Here is a 22,441-nt window from a genome sequence, read left to right on the forward strand (position 1 = left end):
CATAGGCCACACCATTAGACTGTCTAGCTATGGAGCCTGCACGGGGGAGATGCCGCTTCCTCCTGCCCCAGGCGCCTGGTGTCCTAGGAACACAAGGAAGATCTGATTTCAAAGAGCCGAGCGTCAAATTCCCAGTCAGGTAACCCGACGACTCTCCTGTCCCTCCTCAGTCACAATAAAGGAACCGTCACTGTTATAGTTTCATCTCATCTCTTACATACAGTACCCCTAGTGTTACCCCGCTCCTAAACCTGAGGCTGCCACCCTAGATCAGGGGTGGGTATCAACTGGCCCTCCAACTGCTGTTGAACTACACATCCCAGCATGCCCTGCCACAGTTTTAGCATGCCCTGATAGCAAAATTGTGGAAGGGTATACTGAGGTGTGTAGTCCCACAACATCTGGAGGGATGATAATTGCCCACCCCTGCCCTAGATCTAACAGTAATGTTAGCGGGTACTCTGGGCCCTATTTATCATTAAATATTTGCGGCACAGTGAACAGGTGCACACATGTGAAGCGGAGGTGGCTAAAAGTGCCTTTTAGTGATCCAGGCACCCAGGGAAGTGGCTACACTCCGATTGGGAAGCAACCACAGCTCCATTAGGATGCAGCCACTCCTCCAGTCCTGTTTCCTGGATATGAACGGTTAGAAGATACATCACGTACTGGCATACCTACAGTGGGTATATGCAGGGTCACTGAGGCAGCCATGGGGCCTGTGTACTGAAGGGGGTGTGGCCAAATCTGGAAGGCCTGGCCACACCCCTCCAGGAAAAAATGCTAAATATTTTGCTGGGTGCTGGGAAGCTGTGTCACACTGCAAATCCCGGGCCCAGGTAATAAACCAGATGAACAGGGCGATTTTGTTCCCCCCTTGTGTGAATGAATTAAATATAGGTATAGCTGTGCGAGCGTATAATATGTGGACAGCTTGATAAAGATGATTTACTATTAATTGGATCATATATAATCACCGAAATGATGCTATACATATAATAAAACTGTAAGGGCTGTGTCGGTACATAGACGGTTTTGGAGAAATTTACTTCTAGGGGCTGTTTTTGAACTATGGAGACAAAAAAAAAAAAATATCAGAATTTTTGTCTGTCTGCTTGTTTCGGCATCACGCAAAAACGACTGGATGAATTTGGATCACGTTTTCACTGTTGTATAGCTTAGTGACCTAGAAAGAAACTGAGGTATGTATAATCTCGCTGTGACATCAGGGAGAGGAGCAAAAACACTTGACACTGGAAGTTGGCGTTCCGATCATGCTTCTGCGGAACTTGACTCCGCCCAAGTTATGCAACAGAACCCGACTTATAGTAACTGCTCTGCAGAGGAACCTAATTGAGGCAGAGAGTCTAACGGGATGTGGCGTTAGTAAGTCTATGATTATAGCACTTATACCCCTTATCCCCAACAATTTTCCTTTTCAATCCAAGTGCCTGCAGTTTCCTGTAAGAGTCTGATTCGCTATGACGATCAACAAGTCGCAGGGGCAAACGCTCAGGGCTGCAGGCGTAGATCTCAGGACCAGCTGCTTCTCCCATGGGCAGCTTTACGTGGCTTGCTCACCAGTTAGTCGCCCCAACCATCGTTTTGTGTTATTCCCTGAAGGAAAAAACTGCAAATATTGTTTACAAAGATATTTTGTGATCAATATGTACAATATAATATATACGTCACAATATTAGATGGCACTACTGCCTTTGTAACATTATTTCCGCTGAGCAATAACAGACATCCACGCGAGTGAAGCTTCGGGCAAACGCTAGTTTTATACTAAAAAGCTTTTAACTCAAAAAACTTTTTACCATCATGACTAGAGCGTCAAGGTGATAAGTAACTGCATTGTACTGAATGCAAGTGTACCCGTATCATACGCCTCCCTTTATTTGAAATGAAAACGACACAGTGTCCGGGCTGTGTAACAGGAACCTGCTTCCGCTCACCCGTGTAACATGAGATCCTTTTATGTATGGGATGGTATTTGGAGTTAAACAATTTGGGAGGAAAAAAATGGGAGAATCCGGGAAGAGCTGGTGTAGCAATAGATCCCTAATGCTGACCCCGTCCCCCCTCCCCGTTATTGTGATGGGTAAATATTTTCGGTCCCTCTATGACACCCCCTCGGCAGGAATGCTGATGACTTCACCATACGCTGCCCACAGGCCGCGGGTCACGGTGTCACTGTGCTGCACGGTCACAGACGGCTTCCCTGTGTTTCCACAGTCCTAGCTGGAAGTCTTTCCAAAGCTTTGCTGATTGTCATATTACTATGGCGACTCTATCGTACACTTTCCATAACGCACGTGTAATGCGTCAGCCGTGAATCGCTGCAGTCAGCGCCAGCCTTGGTGTAACAACAGAATAAAATAAAATAACGCGGAAGGAGAATTATCCCGACGGTGACAAATAAATGGGATAGAGCAACAAACCTGTCACTTTCATCTCAAAAATATTTCCGGGCTCAGACCCTTTCTCGCCCAGGATGCTACTTTTTTTTTGCATGCTTAGGGTTGCCCTCAGCCTAAGCAGCCTAGCTGTGAAGGGCGACGGCTACCCGCCATGTTTTGGCTCGCATCGGCTGCGTGTGACGTCACACAGCCGCCGCAGCCCGTCCCACAAGCGGTCCGGACCGCGCCCCAAAAACACAGCCAAAATGCCCCCTCCTGCCCTGTGAACACCTCTGCCTGTCAATCAGGCAATGGCACATGCGAGATGCCGTCGCATCTCACTGTGTGCGCACGTGCAGTGGGGCTTCTACACGTGCACACACTGCAGCGGGCTTCAGCACGCGAACGCTGCCGGAACAGCGTTCCATGTCGAGTCAGGCCCCGTGTCCTTACTGTACCCTGCCCCTGCCCCCTTCCCCCCATGTAGGGGTAAAAAGGGGCGCAAGAGAACAACATGCGATATTGTATACACGGACCTATGTGTGCACTTGTTTGGTGACCTGTACAATATAGAAGCGTCTCTTACACACAGAAAGGTCCAGTCCTAAATGCGGCTCTTTGTGTTTACACGGGATCAGTACGAAATCCCGCTGGACAGGATCCCGGCGGTCGAAATACCGACACCAGAATCCCGACCAGCAAAAACCACGTCAGGGGTGGCGAGCGGAGCTAATTTAGTCTCCCTCTATGGGTGTCGTGGACACCCACGGAGGAAGAATATGTCGGGATTGTGCCGGTCGGGATTCCGGTGTCGGTATTTCGACCGCCGGGATTCCGTCCGGCGGGATCTTGACCGCATCCCGTCTCCACACTCCTATCTTATACAAATGTTACATTGCTGTTTATACTGCAGGGGGTTTGCGCAACGTTTATGACGTCTTTATTGGCTAATGATTGATCTGATCCTGAGAATGATCTAATGCTCTGATTGGCTGATGGTTTATCATACCCGTCCCTGTATAGAACAGATGGAGCAGACTAGGTGCTGACAGCGCAGGGATACCCGCCCAATAGCACCATGTTAGTGATTGGTTATTGCGCATACGGCGGGTGTGCTGCGAGGTGGGCGCTGGGAAATGCAGGGATCCTGTGAGGTCGCATTATTACAGTGATGTCTGTTTTCTGCCCCAGGTAATGGACAGCTCAATGCCTCTGATTGGCGAGCACGTGGAGGAGGATCGTCAGCTCGTGGCCGATCTAGTGGTCGCTAAAATGACCCAGCACGCCCAGATGACACCTTCAGCAGTTCCTCTCGGCAGACCGCAGGTACAGGAAGAGGGCGGGCACACATACATCGCCCTATAGCATCCCCGGGTACACACAGTGAGAGGGCGGACACACATACATCGTCCTATAGCAACCCTGGGTACACACAGTGAGAGGGCGTACACACATACATCACCCTAGAGTAAACCCGGGAACACACAGGGAGAAGATGGACACACATACTGTACATTGCCCTAGGGCCGCAGTGGCCAACCCGTGGCTCTTGAGCCAAATGCGTCTCTTTCTTTATTCAGATGTGGCTCCTGACACTCAAAGTCACATGACCACAACAGATGACTGCTGCACTCCAGCCAGACACGCAGCAGCACTACGGGTACTAAGAACTGAGGGAGCCACTGGCAAACAGAGGACATATAAGGGGCTGCTGCTGCAATGGCATGAGTTGGGGGGCAGCTGTAGTTACATATGAGGGTGGGCTGGAGTGACACAAGGGAGAGCTGGCTGGAGTTACACAGGAGGGTGCTGGCAGGAGAGACACAATGGGGGAGCTGAATGGAGTGATACAGAAGGGTGCTGGCAGGAGTGACACGCTGACACATGGGGGAGCTGAATGGACTGATACAGGAGGGTGCTGGCTGGAGTGACACATGGGAGAGCTGGCTGGAGTGACACATGGGGGAGCTGGCTGGAGTGACACATGGGGGAGCTGGATGGAGTGACACATGGGGGAGCTGGCTGGAGTGACACATGGGGGAGCTGGCTGGAGTGACACATGGGGGAGCTAAAGTGTATTATGTGTATATGGCTTTTTGAATAATTTTATGTGGATCTGGCTTTGAAATGTATTTTATAGCATGACCGTTGCCTAGTAGGCACAAGGCCACACCTTCATTTTGCACACGCGCCTTCGGCTCGATTTTGGCTCTTTGACGTACCTAACAAGATTTTTGGGCTCTTTGTCTCTGACTGGTAGGCCACCCCTGCTCTAGGGTAACCCCACCTACACACAGGAAGAGGGCGGGCTCACATACATCACCCTAGGGTAACCCCGGGTACACACAGGAAGAGGGTGGACACACATACATCTCCCTAGGGTAACCCCACCTACACACAGGAAGAGGGCGGGCTCACATACATCACCCTAGGATAACCCCGGGTACACACAGGAAGGGGGTGGACACACATACATCTCCCTAGGGTGACCCCGGGTACACACAGGAAGAGGGTGGACACACATACATCTCCCTAGGGTGACCCCGGGTACACACAGGAAGGGGGTGGACACACATACATCTCCCTAGGGTAACCCCGGGTACACACAGGAAGAGGGCGGGCTCACATACATCACCCTAGGATAACCCCGGGTACACACAGGAAGGGGGTGGACACACATACATCTCCCTAGGGTAACCGCACCTACACACAGGAAGAGGGCGGGCTCACATACATCACCCTAGGTTAACCCCGGGTACACACAGGAAGGGGGTGGACACACATACATCTCCCTAGGGTGACCCCAGCGTACACACAGGAAGGGGGTGGACACACATACATCTCCCTAGGGTGACCCCGGGTACACACAGGAAGGGGAAACTGTAGTGACAGATTCTTATTCCAGAGACTCATTCTCCTCCAGGATCCCCCGTTATTTACTGTAGCACTTGATGAAAGGTCTCTTCCCTGAGTGTTACAGTCAGCGCACTCTATCCCTGAGTGTTACAGTCAGCGCACTCTCTTCCCTGAGTGTTACAGTCAGCGCACTCTCTTCCCTGAGTGTTACAGTCAGCGCACTCTCTTCCCTGAGTGTTACAGTCAGCGCACTCTGTCCCTGAGTGTTACAGTCAGCGCACTCTCTTCCCTGAGTGTTACAGTCAGCGCACTCTCTTCCCTGAGTGTTACAGTCAGCGCACTCTCTTCCCTGAGTGTTACAGTCAGCGCACTCTCTTCCCTGAGTGTTACAGTCAGCGCACTCTCTTCCCTGAGTGTTACAGTCAGCGCACTCTCTTCCCTGAGTGTTACAGTCAGCGCACTCTCTTCCCTGAGTGTTACAGTCAGCACACTCTCTTCCCTGAGTGTTACAGTCAGCGCACTCTCTTCCCTGAGTGTTACAGTCAGCGCACTCTGTCCCTGAGTGTTACAGTCAGCGCACTCTCTTCCCTGAGTGTTACAGTCAGCGCACTCTGTCCCTGAGTGTTACAGTCAGCGCACTCTCTTCCCTGAGTGTTACAGTCAGCGCACTCTCTTCCCTGAGTGTTACAGTCAGCGCACTCTCTTCCCTGAGTGTTACAGTCTGCGCACTCTCTTCCCTGAGTGTTACAGTCTGCGCACTCTCTTCCCTGAGTGTTACAGTCAGCGCACTCTCTTCCCTGAGTGTTACAGTCAGCGCACTCTGTCCCTGAGTGTTACAGTCTGCGCACTCTCTTCCCTGAGTGTTACAGTCAGCGCACACTCTCTTCCCTGAGTGTTACAGTCAGCGCACTCTTCCCTGAGTGTTACAGTCAGCGCACTCTGTCCCTGAGTGTTACAGTCAGCGTACTCTCTTCCCTGAGTGTTACAGTCAGCGCACACTCTCTTCCCTGAGTGTTACAGTCAGCGCACTCTCTTCCCTGAGTGTTACAGTCAGCGCACTCTCTTCCCTGAGTGTTACAGTCAGCGCACTCTCTTCCCTGAGTGTTACAGTCAGCACACTCTCTTCCCTGAGTGTTACAGTCAGCGCACTCTCTTCCCTGAGTGTTACAGTCTTCGCACTCTATGCCCTGCACCTTGTTACAGTCAGCGCACTCTCTTCCCTGAGTGTTACAGTCTGCGCACTCTCTTCCCTGAGTGTTACAGTCAGCGCACTCTCTTCCGAGTGTTACAGTCAGCGCACTCTCTTCCCTGAGTGTTACAGTCAGCGCACTCTCTTCCCTGAGTGTTACAGTCTGCGCACTCTCTTCCCTGAGTGTTACAGTCAGCGCACTCTCTTCCGAGTGTTACAGTCAGCGCACTCTCTTCCCTGAGTGTTACAGTCAGCGCACTCTCTTCCCTGAGTGTTACAGTCAGCGCACTCTATGCCCTGCACCTTGTTACAGTCTGCGCACTCTCTTCCCTGAGTGTTACAGTCAGCGCACTCTCTTCCCTGAGTGTTACAGTCAGCGCACTCTCTTCCCTGAGTGTTACAGTCAGCGCACTCTATGCCCTGCACCTTGTTACAGTCTGCGCACTCTCTTCCCTGAGTGTTACAGTCAGCGCACTCTCTTCCCTGAGTGTTACAGTCAGCGCACTCTCTTCCCTGAGTGTTACAGTCAGCGCACTCTCTTCCTTGAGTGTTACAGTCAGCGCACTCTCTTCCCTGAGTGTTACAGTTAGCGCGCTCTATGCCCTGAGTGTTACAGTCAGCGCACTCTCTTCCCTGAGTGTTACAGTCAGCGCACTCTCTTCCCTGAGTGTTACAGTCAGCGCACTCTCTTCCTTGAGTGTTACAGTCAGCGCACTCTCTTCCCTGAGTGTTACAGTCAGCGCACTCTCTTCCCTGAGTGTTACAGTCAGCGCACTCTCTTCCCTGAGTGTTACAATCAGCGCACTCTCTTCCCTGAGTGTTACAGTCAGCGCACTCTCTTCCCTGAGTGTTACAGTCAGCGCACTCTACGCCCTGCACCTTGTTACAGGGGTTGGCAACTGGTTTCTTATCACATAAAGGTATAGAGTATTCCCCGAGCAGCCCTTAGTTTTACTGTACAGTTATGTCACCAAACTACAGCCGGCAACAGGCGGCAATCACACGTCCTAGTGTCCACAGGTATATCCTAATACATGGAGAGGAGGAATGTGCGTGATTAACCTGTTGTGTGCTGGGCAGCGCCGCGCTCTCTAGGTGTGACTGTGATAACCATACTGTGATACTGACTCAGATTTCAGTGTATTGTTCTCTGTCGTTTCCCCTCCAGCCCCAACAGATGCAGCCACAGGCGGTGAAACCACAGATGCAGCCCCAACCGGGGCCCCAAGCAGCTGGGGGCCCCACTGCTGCAGCTCAACCTCGGCCTCCCCCACAAGGTACTTACTGCTAGGAGGACTGAGATGAGACGTACAAAGCATGGAAACGTTTCTATAAAACATGCAACGGGCGCCTGTTCCACTATCCAGGCTTGGCTGTGTGGGGGCTGCCATGACGGCTGCTGCAGGTGACACGGGGAATGTCCAGCTCTGAGGCAGAGATGAGCACAGGGTGCTGCAGAGAGTGGTCTGCCCTGTATCACCGCACAGATGGGCCAGCCAGTGGTCATCAGAGAAGGGACGAGTGACCCTCAGGGTCTGATTAAAGAGAAGCTGTCACCAGCTCATTCAGCAGCTGCCTGAACACACAGCATGGAAATACGCATCAGGGTCATATGCAGGATTCCCATAGAGGGGGCGAAAATAACCAAACACCTGCCGCAATACGCCGACACCACTTTTTATTGTTGTTAGTTTTATTGTAAGTAAAATGTTTGCAGTGTACCTAGTACTATCTGGTCCCGGCCCGTGGCTCCTCTCATCTCTAGCTCCACCGGCGTGAGACGGGTCCGTGTGATTGGCCACTGGCAGCTGGGTAACGGTGTCAGAGCATGAGACGAGCAGTGGTACCTCATTGTGCGTAGTAGAAACACATATGGTAATAATTAGCCCTACAGCCCCCTCAGATCTATTTTCAGGGGTGTAATGGAAGTGCTCTTGTCCACGCATATCAGCGGTAAAAAGAATGCAGAGGTCTTAGTTACATACATTTGCAAATTAGCCCCTTCTGCTAGGAGCGGCCTAACGAAACAACGACAGTCCTTATATTGGGGGTCATTCCGAGTTGTTCGTTCGGTATTTTTCTTCGCATCGCAGCGATTTCCCGCTAACTGCGCATGCGCAATGTTCGCAATGCGACTGCGCCAAGTAAATTTGCTATGCAGTTAGGTATTTTACTCACGGCATTACGAGGTTTTTTCTTCGTTCTGGTGATCGGAGTGTGATTGACAGGAAGTGGGTGTTTCTGGGCGGAAACAGGCCGTTTTATGGGAGTGTGTGAAAAAACGCTACAGTTTGTGGGAAAAACGCGGGAGTGGCTGGAGAAACGGAGGAGTGTCTGGCCGAACGCTGGGTGTGTTTATGACGTCAAACCAGGAACGACAAGCACTGAACTGATCGCAGATGCTGAGTAAGTTTGGAGCTACTCAGAAACTGCTAAGAAGTGTCTATTCGCAATTTTGCTAATCTTTCGTTCGCAATTTTGCTAAGCTAAGATTCACTCCCAGTAGGCGGCGGCTTAGCGTGCGCAAAGCTGCTAAAAGCAGCTTGCGAGCGAACAACTCGGAATGACCACCATTGTGTCATACAGTACATCCATGTGCTTTTAAATGGAGAGCTAACTCACTAGGTGCTATAAAAGCACAAAGAAAGAGAAAAGTTGCCTTGAAATGGTGCACAATATTTTATAAGTAAAATTTAACTTTTAATAGTAATAATAAAAAGAACTTGCGAAACATTAAAACAAAGACACACAAATGAAAGGATAGAGAAAGAATATATATATATATATATATATATATATATATATTGTGCGACATTTTTTTGCTTTTGGCCTCACTAGGTGTTATCCCACAGGCCTCCAATATGGCACTACAAAGACCAGCTCTACCTGCCAGCTACTGGCCCCATATATTCCTCTTGGTTGCCCCAATCAACCACGTGTTGTGCACTAGTGTCAGCTACGTGTGAAGCCTGCACTATCTGAGTACGTCCTAGATCCTGAATCATGTAATTGGAGCATAGGGGGTTTCTGGGCAACTGGAAACCCCCAACCCTAAATGTACCATCGAAAACATAATTGCATCTCATGTTTATTACAGGCGTAGGATTTCTTATAATGTGACCCAGTTTTGTGTCTGCATGAAGCCATCCATCATATGGACAATCATATTAATGACAGTGTGAACATAAGTAGTACGCTTACTGAGCTCCTGGGAAACTTTCGGTGACAGCGATAAGTGTAGGAAGTTTATCAAAAAGTTGCATTTATCCCCTAAACTTTTACAGGACTCATGTTTTGCGCTTATGGTGGATTTACTACTGTCCGACCTATCACACTGCATCGGATGCTCTGAGATGAACGCGTGTGTGGTTTGAGACTAGCCATGATGTCAGCACGCGTATAACCTTACTGACAGTAGTGATTTCTGGTGACAGGCGCCACCTAGTGGCATAATGTAGTAAAGAAAAACAACAACAACATCTATATAAGTCAGAAATATATCCTCATTCTAGAAAGTGAATTTATTGGAAAAAAATGGTTCATGTTAAATTAATGGAAACATTTCACTTGTGGGTTTCTCTCACACTTTCAAAGGGCAATAAAGGAGATTTAAAATCATATTTAAAATATAGCAAACCATATCTAAAAAATACCCGACATAGGTGGTCATTCCGAGTTGTTCGCTCGTTGCCGTTTTTCGCAACGCAGCGATTAGGTGGAAAATGCGCATGCGCTAAGTTATTTAACACAAAACTTAGTAGATTTGCTGGTGTTCGTGCGGCGCTTTTCAGTCGCTCTGCTGATCGGTGAGTGATTGACAGGAAAGGGGCGTTTCTGGGAGGTAACTGAGCGTTTTCAGGGAGTGTGCTCAAAATCGCAGGCGTGCCAGGGAAAAACGCAGGAGTGTCTGGAGAAACGGGGGAGTGGTTGGCCGAACGCAGGGCGTGTTTGTGACGTCAAAGCAGGAACTAAACGGACCGAGCTGATCGCAATCTAGGAGTAGGTCTGGAGCTACTCAGAAACTGCAGGGAAATATTTAGTAGCAATTCTGCAAAGCTAAGATACACTCCCAGAGGGCGGCGGCCTAGCGTGTGCAATGCTGCTAAAAGCAGCTAGCGAGCGAACAACTCGGAATGAGGGCCATAGAACACAGGCTTTTGGTAACAGAAATATCAAAACATACTTAGATACAGTATATAAGTGGGATGATTACTAAGGACTGGGGGAAAAGAGAAGAGGAGAGGGGACAGACAGGCAGCTGATTTGGACATACATATAAACAAAAATAAGTTTTTCTTTATATTAATCAAACAAATGAAACATCCCAATTGTAAAGCAGGGACTGGACTGTCGCTATATAAGTAAATGTTAATATTAATGTATGTTGATTTGTATTCCAGTTAGTGAACAATTTATGGTGCAGAGGTGACACCTGCTGGACGTGACTAGTAATGCACCATAAGCATTCATTACATTTCTACTACATACAGGGGGTCATTCCGAGATGATCGTAGCTGTGCTAAATTTAGCACAGCTATGATCATTCACACTGACATGCGGGGCCCCGCCCAGCACAGGACTAGTCCACCCCGCATGATGCAAAGGCATCGCACAGCGGCGATGCCTTTGCATATCAAGAGTAGCTCCCGGCCAGCGCAGCTTTAGCGTGCTGGCCGGGAGCTACTCATCGCTCCCAGGCCCGCAGCTGCTGCGTGTGACGTCACGCAACCGCTGCGCCCCGTCCCCCATTCGGTCCAGCCACGCCTGCGTTGGCCGGACCGCGCCCACGAAACGGTGGCCAAACACCACCGTTCCACCCCCCCAGCCCAGCGACCGCCTCTGCCTGTCAATCAAGCAGAGGCGATCGTAGCGGCCGTCTGGCACGGCGCACTGCCCATTTATGACCCAATCGCACCGCTACGATAAACTGCAGCGTGCGACTGGTTCGGAATGACCCCCCAGAACGGTATATAATGGGGATAACATGCACAATGCTATATATACTGTATCACCCTTAAAGCTGACCTTCTGTTTCATTTGGTAAAGGAGGAGCCCGGCCAGCACAAGGGCCCCCACCTCCCAGGACATCGGCCCCTGCGCAGCAGAGGCTTTCTCCACAGGGTCAGCAACCACAGACATCCCAGCCCAGCTCACCACAGACCCAGAGGTCTCCAAATTCTCCCCAGCTCCCCCGACCTGCAAGCGGAACCCCTCCTGGCCAGGCACCCAAATCTGCTTCTCCTCCGCAGCCGAGGCCTCCTGCACAGGGGCAGGCACAGTCCCAACAGGGCCTTCCAGGGTCAACGGCGAAGTCTCAGCAACCCCCCCACCCCCACCTCAAGTAAGTGCTGTGTGTGTGGTATATCAGCCTGCAAATATAACTCCACAGAGGCCAACAAAGAGCAGATGCCAGGCTCACATTACGTTTCCCACCAGAATGAGCAATGAATTATGGGCCTAATTCAGACCTGATCGCAGCAGCAAATTTGTTCTCTAATGGGCAAAACCATGTGCACTGCAGGTGGGGCAGACGTAACATGTGCAGAGAGAGTTAGATTTGGGTGGGTTATTTTGTTTCTGTGCAGTGTAAATACTGGTTGCTTTATTTCTACACTGCAATTTAGATTTCAGATTGGACACACCCCACCCAAATCTAACGCTCTCTGCACATGTTACATCTGCCCCCCCTTCAGTGCACATGGTTTTGTCCATCTGCTATCAAATGTGCTGCTCTGATCAGGTTTGAATTAGGCCCATAGGATGTAAACACCTTCTGACAAGCTCATTAACTCATTTCTAATGTGACAGGTATTATTACAATACAGTTAATTCCATAATGAATTAATGTGTAAATGACTTTAGACTGTAAGTTTGGCTGCCTATGACCCACTTATTTTTGCCATGAGACATTGGGTTGACTCTGTAATTTTTTTTCCAGCAAATCCCAGTCGCTCACCAACAATTTCAATATCTCGGATCCCTCTCAGCGCGGCTCCGGAAATGAAGATGAGGCGAAGGCGGAAACCATCCGCAACCTGAGGAAATCCTTCGCCAGTCTCTTCTCTGACTGATATCTCTTCCACCTGGTCCACTTTTGTCAAGACACATCTTCCTACTGCCACCCAATAATATACAACATAGTGATGCTCAGAGTAATACTTCCCGCTGCAGGATCACACAGGAACATCTGACCGTGTCCCACCACAATCAGGAAACATCTGAGATTCTGGACATGAAAGGGACTCCCCCCCACCCCCCCCCACCCCCCCACCCCCATCAATAGTCCAAACTCATGCAATGCTCTTGAACCTTTGCCACCAATATCAGCTCAGGCTTCTTGAATGTTTTTGACTCAATGGATTCAGAATAACTATATCATCCTGAATACATTCTGCATAAAATTTGCTGTCCACTTGTTTGGGTATTACCTCCAGGTACCCAGACTACTGGATCTCCTCTTCTGTCATGGCCCCATCGTACTTCATTAAAAAACATGAATGTGTGTTCCGATATCTCACGCCCTTCCTCGACAACTGAAAGGTATAGAAGACCTTTGGAAACATTTGATAACTTGTGGAGACATTGTCCAGTTTAACATATCCTGCTTATTGCTGCCGTTGCCCAGTTGTCAGGGATAACCCACCCACCGATTACCTTTCTCCACCAGCCACCTAATCAGCTCTGGTTCCTCACATCCCCTATGTCTGCCCGGCTGACGTTATGATAAAAATATGACTTATGCAAACCTTTATGGCCATTCCAGCGACGATTGTCCAGGCTCTTCTCCCTACTCAGCCCTAGTCATATGCAAGATCATGTCTTCTCCACCTAGACCACATCGCACTGGTCCACATAAGCCGCTGGTTGTTCCTTAATGCTTCCTCTACTTCCAGGAGAAATGATTCTGTCTTCCGGGTGAAGTGAAATCCAAACTGAAACAAATCCTGCTTGAATGCACCATGTTATATCTCCACCATGATCTGACTTTTTAGGTGTGAAGGCCATATGTGACAATATCCTGCACTAAGATGCCCTGTGGAGCTTTGGACCTGTCTGTGGGGGAAGGGGACGTGGGAAGGGGACGTGAACATGTAGTACCACCAAGTAGGCAGGTTCATAGCAAAGTGAACAGGGCTATTAATAGTTTAAATAGCGAGGAATTGGGCATCTACAGCCGTGCTTTCTGACTCCAATACACCGCAGCCACCGGCCTATGTTGGAACGGCTCTGCTGCTGTAAATCCACTGCTACAGATTTAGGTTGTCCTGTGTATTGGGCCTGGTTATACTAATATGAATCAGGTCTGCTAGTGTCTGAACAGTATCAGAAACGCATTTTTACGGCCCTGTCCTAGACTGCGAGACTTATTAATGTACCAAGCGGCCTGAAGGCTACATCAGGTGACATCCACAGAACTTCCCACACCGCAGGTCTTTAAGTAATAAGAAGACCCACATACACAGCCATATATTGCTAGTGTCAGCTAAATGCTGGCTACCGCTGGGATTTGGTAGAAGGTCAGCATGAAACAACCCCATAGCAATACACACTTTGCTGGGAATCCCTTCCCTTCACTATGGGCTCAGTCCACTAAGATGAGGTTAGCTAAGAGTGAAACGCGCGTAGGTCCAAGCACTGTACATTATTAGTTCTTCCGTGATGTCTCCAGGCACAGCTGTACAGAGCTAAGCGTGAAACGCGCGTGGAGGTCCAAGCACTGTACATTATTAGTTCCTCCGTGACATCTCCAGGCACAGCTGTACAGAGCTAAGAGTGAAACGCGCGTGGAGGTCCAAGCACTGTACATTATTAGTTCCTCCGTGACGTCTCCAGGCACAGCTGTACAGAGCTAAGAGTGAAACGCGCGTAGGTCCAAGCACTGTACATTATTAGTTCCTCAGTGACGTCTCCAGGCACAGCTGTACAGAGCCAAGAGTAAAACGTGCACTGGCCTGAGTAATGTACATTATTAGTTCCTCCATGACGTCTCCAGGCGCAGCTGTACGGAGCTAAGCGTGAAACACGCGTGGAGGTCCAAGCACTGTACATTATTAGTTCCTCCATGACATCTCCAGGCACAGACGTCCAGAGCTAGGAATGAAATGCGCACTGGCCCGAGTAATGTACATTATTAGTTCCTCTGCGATGTCCCCAAGCGCGGCTGTACGGAGCTAAGAGTGAAACGTGCACTGGTCCAAGCATTTTACATTACTAGTTCCTCTGCGATGTCTCTAGGCGCGGCTGTGCGGAGGAAAGGCCGGACGGTGTCACTTCATTTGTGTTTCCGTCCAGAGGTTACGGACTGTGTGACGCTGCAGGGAAATGGGCAGAAAGAATAATCACGCTTTGAGAAGGGGGAACAGGAGATGTGGCCTTGGATTCCTCTTTCTTTTCTCCAGGATCTTCCTGCTTTATGTTCTGCGTAATTGTGTTTATTTATTGACAGAATAAAAAATAAATAAAAGCGATAAAGCAAACGGACCTTTTTTCCCCCACACATTACACAAGATATAATACAAGGGTAAAGAGATAACATCACCTTTAATAAATTTACCTACGTTTGCCGCACACTGTGATGTCAGCACAGATATTGGGGTAGATGTATTAACCTGGAGAAGGCATAAGGAAGTGATAAACCAGTGATATGTGCAAGGTGATAAAGGCACCAGCCAATCAGATCCTAACTGTTAATTTACATATTGGAGCTGATTGGCTGGTGCATTAACAGTTAGGATCTGATTGGCTGGTGCCTTTATCACCTTGCACATATCACTGGTTTATACTTTCTTATGTTTTCTCCAGGTTAATACATCTGCCCCACACTGTGTCTTACAAATGGAATATCACTGAATGAGTAGGTCACCTCCATGCCTAGCAAAATGAAAGCTAAATTTATATCTTATGAAACAGACAACCCGGCGGCAGTGCGGGATGGCGGCCGAACTCAGACTTTTTTTTAAAGGGGCAATCACTTACAAGGCAAAAAAAATGCCTTGTGATTGCTCATTTAAACAAAAAATACGTTCGCGTTCGGCTGCCATCCCGCACTGCTGCCGGACTCAGGCGGCATTATATCCTACCATATATCTTCCATGTCATCACTGCCAAAAACTAAACTTATGTTTCACTCTCCCTACAAACAAAAGCCGAATATTCCATAACACAAAAGGAATCTGTTTCATTTATGCTAATTTTGTTTACCTGGGAAACAACAGTCTCTGGTGTCTCCATTGGATACAACTGTACAGACACAGCAGATCGTTTGTAGTGCTTAAAGGCAACAAAAAATTGTATTTTAATGACCTACCAGTAAATCCTTTTCTCGTAGTCCATAGAGGATGCTGGGGTCCATTTTAGTACCATGGGGTATAGACTGGTCCCTTGGGAGCCATGGGCACTTTAAGAGTTTAATAGTGTGGGCTGGCTCCTCCCTCTATGCCCCTCCTACCAGACTCAGCTTAGAAACTGTGCCCGAGGAGACGGACATACTTCGAGAGAAGGAAATACACAGATAGTGGTGAGATTCACACCAGCTCACACATAACAAAAAGGAAAGCCAAGCTAACCAACTTGAAACGATTCAGCAACGGCTGAACAACAACACTTAATCAAGTAACAACGCAGGAAAACGAAGCATTGGGCGGGCGCCCAGCATCCTCTATGGACTACGAGAAAAGGATTTACTGGTAGGTAATTAAAATCCTATTTTCTCTTATGTCCTAGAGGATGCTGGGGTCCACATTAGTATCACAGGGATGTACCAAAGCTCCCAGTACGGGAGGAAGAGTGCTGAGGTTTCTGCAGAACAGACTGACCAAACTTTAGGTCCTCAGAGGCCAAAGTATCGAACTTGAAGAACTTAGCAAACGTGTTCGACCCTGACCAAGTAGCTGTGCGGTAAAGCTGTAAAGCCGAGACACCCCGGGCAGCCACCCAGGAAGAACCACTTTACGAATAGAGTGGGCCTTAACAGATCTTGGACACCGCAAGCATGCCGTAGAATAAGCATGCTGGATAGTAAGCCTGATCCAGTGAGAAATTGTCTGCTTAGAAGCAGGACACCCAACCATGTTGCGATCATAAAGGACAAACAGAGTGTCCGACTTCCTGTGACGAGAAGTTCTCTTCACATAAATCTTCAAAGCCCTCACAAGATCCAAGGACTTTGAGGTAATTGAGGAGTCAGTAGCCACTGGCACCACAATAGGTTGGTTGATATGAAAAGCTGACACAACCTTTGGAAGAAATAGCCGACGCGTTGTGAGCTCAGCCCTATCTTCATGGAAAATCAAGTAGGGGCTCTTGCAGGACAATGCCCCCAATTCTGACACACGTCTAGCAGATGCCAATGCCAACAGTGTGACCGCCTTCCAAGTAAGAAACTTGACATCTACCTCCTGTAAAGACTCAAACCAATCCGATTGCAGGAACTGCAGCACCACATTAAGATCCCACGGTGCTGTAGGAGGCACAAAGGGTGGTTGGATGTGCAGAACCCCTTTCAAGAACGTCTGAACCTCCGGGAGAGCAGCCAATTGTTGCTGGAAGAAAATGGACAAGGCCGAAATCTGGACTTTAATGGAGCCCAAGTGTAGGTTCACATCCACACCTGCTTGCAGAAAGAGGAGAAACTGTCCCAGTTGAAACTCCACCATAGGAAACTTCTTGGATTCACACCAAGACACATACTTTTCCCAAACCCGATGTTAATGCTTAGACGTTACTCCATTCCTAGCTTGTAGGAATGCCCTTCCGAGCTAAGATCTGGTGTTCAACCTCCATGCCGTCAAACGTAGCCATGGTAAGTCTTGATAGGCGAACGGCCCCTGTTGCAGAAGATCCTCGTGAAGAGGAAGAGGCCTCGGATCCTCCAGCAGTAATTCCAGAAGATCCGCGTACCAAGCCCTTCTTGGCCAATCCGGAGCAATGAGGATCGTCTGAACTCTTGTTTGTTTTATTCGTTTGAGAATCCTTGGTATGAGTGGAAGTGGGGGGAACACATACACTGACTTGAACACCCACGGAGTTACCAGGGCGTCCACCGCCACTGCCCGTGGGTCTCTCGACCTGGAACAGTACCTCTGAAGCTTCTTGTTGAGGCGGGAGTCCATCATGTCTATTTGAGGTACACCCCAACGACTTGTTATCTCTGCGAACACCTCCGGGTGGAAGCCCCATTCTCCTGGATGGAGATCGTGTCTGCTGAGGAAGTCCGTTTCCCAGTTGTCCACTCCCAGAATGAAGATTGCTGACAGCGCCACCGCGTACTTTTCTGCCCAGAGGAGGATTCCTGTCACCTCTGACATTGCCGCCCTACTCTTCGTTCCGCCCTGTCGGTTTATGTAGGACACCGCCGTTACATTGTCCGAATAAACCTGAATGGCCTGATCTTGTAGAAGATGTGACGCTTGTAGAAGGCCGTTGTACACAGCCCTTAGTTCCAGAATGTTTATCGGAAGGATGGATTCCAGACTTGACCACTTTCCTTGGAAATTTTCTCCTTGGTTGACTGCTCCCCAACCTCTGCGACTTGCATCCGTGGTTAGAAGGATCCAATTCTGAATCCTGAACATGCGGCCCTCGAGAAGGTGAGAAGTTTGCAGCCACCAGAGGAGGGAAATTCTGTCTTTCGGCGACAGGCGTATCTGCTGGTGCATGTGAAGATGAGATCCCGACCATTTGTCCAGGAGATCCAGTTGGAAGGACCGTGCATGAAATATTCCGTACTGTAGAGCCTCGTAGGAGGCTACCATCTTCCCCAGAAGGCGAATGCACTGATGAACCGATACCCGGGCAGGCTTCAGTACATCCCGGACCATTGATTGGATCACCAACGCTTTCTCCACCGGTAGAAACACCCCCTGCACTTCCGTGTCGAGAATCATCCCAAGGAAGGACAGTCTCCTTGTCGGTTCCAAATGTGACTTTAGAAGGTTCAGGATACACCCATGATCCTGGAGTAGTCGAGTTGAGAGAGCAATGCTCTGTAACAGCTTCTCCCTGGAAGATGCTTTTATCAGCAGATCATCCAGATATGAAATTATGTTTACTCCCTGCTTGCGGAGGAGTAGCATCATCTCTGCCATGACCTTGGTGAACACCCTCTGTGCTGTGGAGAGGCGAAATGGCAGTGCCTGGAACTGATAGTGACAGTCCAGCAGCGCAAATCTTAGATAAAGCTGGTGAGGTGGCCAGATCGGAACGTGATGGTATGCATCCTTGATATCCATGGATACCAGGATTCCCCCTCCTCCAGACCTGAGATCACTGCTCTCAGAGACTCCATCTTAAATGTGAATTCCCTCAAGTAGGGGTTCAATGACTTTAGGTTTAATATCGGCCTTACCAAACCATCCGGTTTCGGTACCACAAACAGGTTTGAGTAATAACCCTTGTTTGTTAGGTGAGGTGGAACTGGAACAATGACATTTGTTTCTACCAATTTTTGAATGGCTTCCTGTAAAATAGCATTTTCTGTCAGCGAAGCTGGTAAGTCTGATTTGAAGAATCTGTGAGGTGGGAGTACCTGAAACTCCAGTCTGTACCCCTGGGCAACAATATCTTTTTTACCAGGGGTCTAGGCATGATGACGCCAGATGTGACTGAAAACTTTCAGTCTCGCTCCCACCTGCCCGATTTCCAGGCTGGGAGGTCCACTGTCATACTGAAGATTTTGAGGAAGCAAAACCTGGTTTCTGTTCCTTTGGATTTCCCCACGACCTCTTCTAAAGAAGGTGGGAGGGGGCTTGGACTTTTTATCTTTCGCGGTCCGAAAGGACTGCAGTGTAGATAAGATTTCCTAGTCGGTGGTGTTGCTGAGGGGAGAAAGGTTGAGTTACCCCCAGGTGCCGTGGAGATCCACGCATCCAATGCGTCCCCAAACAGAGTCTGACCTGTGAAGGGTAGGTTCTCCACACTTTTCTAGGATTCTGCATCCGCAGAACATTGGCGCAGCCAGAGTCCCCTGCGTGCCGAGACAGTCATGGAAGAAGCCCTTGCATTAAGAAGGCCAAGATCTTTCATGGCCTCCACCATGAAACCTGCAGAATCCTGCATGTGATGTAAAAACAATTCAATGTCACTTCTATCCATAGTATCTAATTCATCTAGTAATGTGCCTGACCACTTTACTATGGCTTTAGAAATCCACGCACAAGCAATAGTGGGCCTTAAAGCTACGCCTGTAGCAGTGTATAGTGATTTGAGCGTAGTCTCAATATTGCGGTCAGCCGGCTCTTTCAAAGCAGTTGAACCAGAGACAGGTAAAAACACCTTTTTAGACAACCTAGATACAGAAGCGTCTACTATAGGTGGGTTTTCCCACTTCTTTCTATCCTCTTCAGGGAAAGGGAAAGCAATGAGAACCCTTTTTGGGATCTGGAATTTTTTCTCTGGGTTTTCATAGGATTTTTCAAATAAAGAGTTTAACTCCCTAGAAGCAGGGAAGGTAAGCGAGGATTTCTTATTTTCTGTAAAGTAAGCCTCCTTCACCTGCTCAGGTACTTTCTCAGTAATGTGTAAAATGTCCCTAATGGCTTCAATCATTAGTTGCACCCCCTTATCAAGGGATGCATCACCTCCCTGCATATCCCCATCACCGTCCCCTGTAACAGAGTCGGTATCCGTGTCAGCTTGCATTATCTGGGCAAGAGCACGCTTTTTCGGGTATCTAGTTGGGGTCTTTGAAGAGGTAATGGGAGCTGAATACTTCAAACCCTCTACAGATTTCCTTAAAACCTGTGTTTCTTTCTCAGTATGTGACATCCTAGATGAAATCTGGGATATCATTCCCCTTATAGAATCCACCCATGGGGGTTCGGACACAGAAGGCTGAGAAAGTACATTGCAGTCCTGAGTATATTGGAATAGACTCCTCAGGAGAAGATACACACTCTGCAGCACAGGACACAGAGTCCTTAGACATGGTAATGTGAGATATACAGACTCTCACACACACACACACACACACACACACACACACACACGAAAATGTCAACAGTTTCCCAAGTCACAGAGTATAAGGAGCCAGCCACATAGCGCCCCAGTAAGCAGTTATTATGATAAAAGCCCGGCGCTGACTAATTAACCTTAATAGGGTAACCAGTACTATAATCACACTCCCCCCCCCCCCCCCCCCCTGTCTATAACACCCTGGTACCGTAGAGGATAGCTGGAGTTATGTGGAGGGCAGCGCTCCCTGTCAGCGTCTCATTCCTATGATCTGCAGGGAGAAAATGGCGCTGGTGAATGCTGGATCCGCTCTGAGAAGTCCCGCCCCCTGTAATGGCGCGCGTCTTCCCCCACTAAGTTGTTTATACACGCCTGAGAATTTTGTCGCTAACAGCGGGATTAGCCCATTAGCTGCTTTGACCAGTGTAGGGTGCTCACGCTGGCCCAGGACGCCCCTCAAAGCGCCGTACACATAGTGCTGCTGAGCCTTCTGGAGCGCAGCCTGTCAGAGCTGCGCTCCTACCCTTGTGCCGCCATTCCCGCCGGCGACCCGCTACACGGGCCGACGGCGCTGTACTCACCACTCTTCTTTCTTCCGGATTTGTTAGGGGGTGGCAGCCGTGCTGCGGGAGTGAGAGGTTGCTTCGTGGGCTTGCGATCAGCACCCTCAGGAGCTCAGTGTCCTGTCAGCGGAGATAGAGAACCATTAACTTCTAGAGTTGGTTCCTACTCCCCCCCTAAGTCCCATGAAGCAGGGAGGCTGTTGCCAGCAGCCTCCCTGTACCTAACTAACTCAGAAAATAATAAAACTAGAAAAACTCCTAAGAGCTCCCCTATCTGTGACCGGCTCCTCTGGGCACATTTTCTGAACTGAGTCTGGTAGGTGGGGCATAGAGGGAGGAGCCAGCCCACACTATTAAACTCTTAAAGTGCCAGTGGCTCCCAAGGGACCCGTCTATACCCCATGGTACTAAAATGGACCCCAAGCATCCTCTAGGACGTAAGAGAAATAAATGATAACACTCGGTTGAGAGCGTACACAGGGCCTGGTGACTAATTGTGGGCAAAACCCCATCAACACCGGGGTCAAAACTGCAGCAGGGATCAGTCATCCTTACAGTAAGCCCTTTACTCTCCTTATATTATAATACACATAAAAATCCACTGAAGGGGATACAGCCCTTACCGTACATTGCCATACAAATTACATATATTTCAGTAGTTATAGATGTATTGCTTTGCACAGGGACCCTATGGCGGGAGTGGACCATGTGACCAGTAGCGCTATACAGATTGGTGGCAGCAGCGCCTTCTCTTATCACTCACACCGCTGTCACTGTGTGTCTCGTGCCCAGACTGCTATGTAGCCTATCCTATTCAAGGCCCGTCTCCCCACCCCTTGCCGGCCACGCACAAGGTGCCACACCTATCTCTTCCACCCCTTACCGGCCACGCGCAAGGTGCCACACCCATCTCTTCCACCCCTTACTGGCCACGCGCAAGGTGCCACACCTATCTCTTCCGCCCCTTACCGGCCACGCGCAAGGTGCCACACCTATCTCTTCCACCCCTTACCGGCCACGCGCAAGGTGCCACACCTATCTCTTCCACCACTTACCGACCACGCGCAAGGTGCCACACCTATCTCTTCCATCCCTTACCGGCCACGCGCACGCGGCAAAACATTTATCTCTTCCACCCCTTACCGGCCACGTGCAAGGTGCCACACCTATCTCTTCCACCCCTTACCGGCCACATGCAAGGTGCCACACCTATCTCTTCCACCCCTTACCGGCCACGCGCAAGGTGCCACACCTATCTCTTCCACCCCTTACCGGCCACGCGCAAGGTGCCACACCTATCTCTTCCAACCCTTACCGGCCACGCGCAAGTTGCCACACCTATCATTTCCACCCCTAGCCGGCCACGCGCAAGGTGCCACACCTATCTCTTCCATCCCTTACCGGCCACGCACAAGGTGCCACACCTATCTCTTCCACCCCTTACCGGCCACGCGCATGGTGCCACACATATCTCCACACCC

The 22,441-nt window shown here is 49.4% G+C and overlaps 1 protein-coding gene across 3 annotated transcripts in view; it reads left to right on the top strand.

Moving 5' to 3' along the window:
• SYN3 (synapsin III) overlaps nucleotides 1–14,911 on the top strand; it is a 346,396-nt gene extending 331,485 nt beyond the window's left edge. For all 3 annotated transcript variants that reach the window (XM_063929040.1, XM_063929038.1, XM_063929039.1), the window contains exons 11-14: nucleotides 3,594–3,728; nucleotides 7,616–7,724; nucleotides 11,494–11,788; nucleotides 12,386–14,911. In XM_063929040.1, the coding sequence (XP_063785110.1) occupies nucleotides 3,594–3,728; nucleotides 7,616–7,724; nucleotides 11,494–11,788; nucleotides 12,386–12,518 (672 nt within the window). In that variant the 3' untranslated portion in view covers nucleotides 12,519–14,911. The remainder of the gene's footprint in view (nucleotides 1–3,593; nucleotides 3,729–7,615; nucleotides 7,725–11,493; nucleotides 11,789–12,385) is intronic.
• The last annotated feature ends 7,530 nt before the right edge of the window (nucleotides 14,912–22,441 follow it).

Source organism: Pseudophryne corroboree, chromosome 6 (assembly GCF_028390025.1).
Source record: "Pseudophryne corroboree isolate aPseCor3 chromosome 6, aPseCor3.hap2, whole genome shotgun sequence".
Classification (NCBI taxonomy): domain Eukaryota; kingdom Metazoa; phylum Chordata; class Amphibia; order Anura; family Myobatrachidae; genus Pseudophryne; species Pseudophryne corroboree.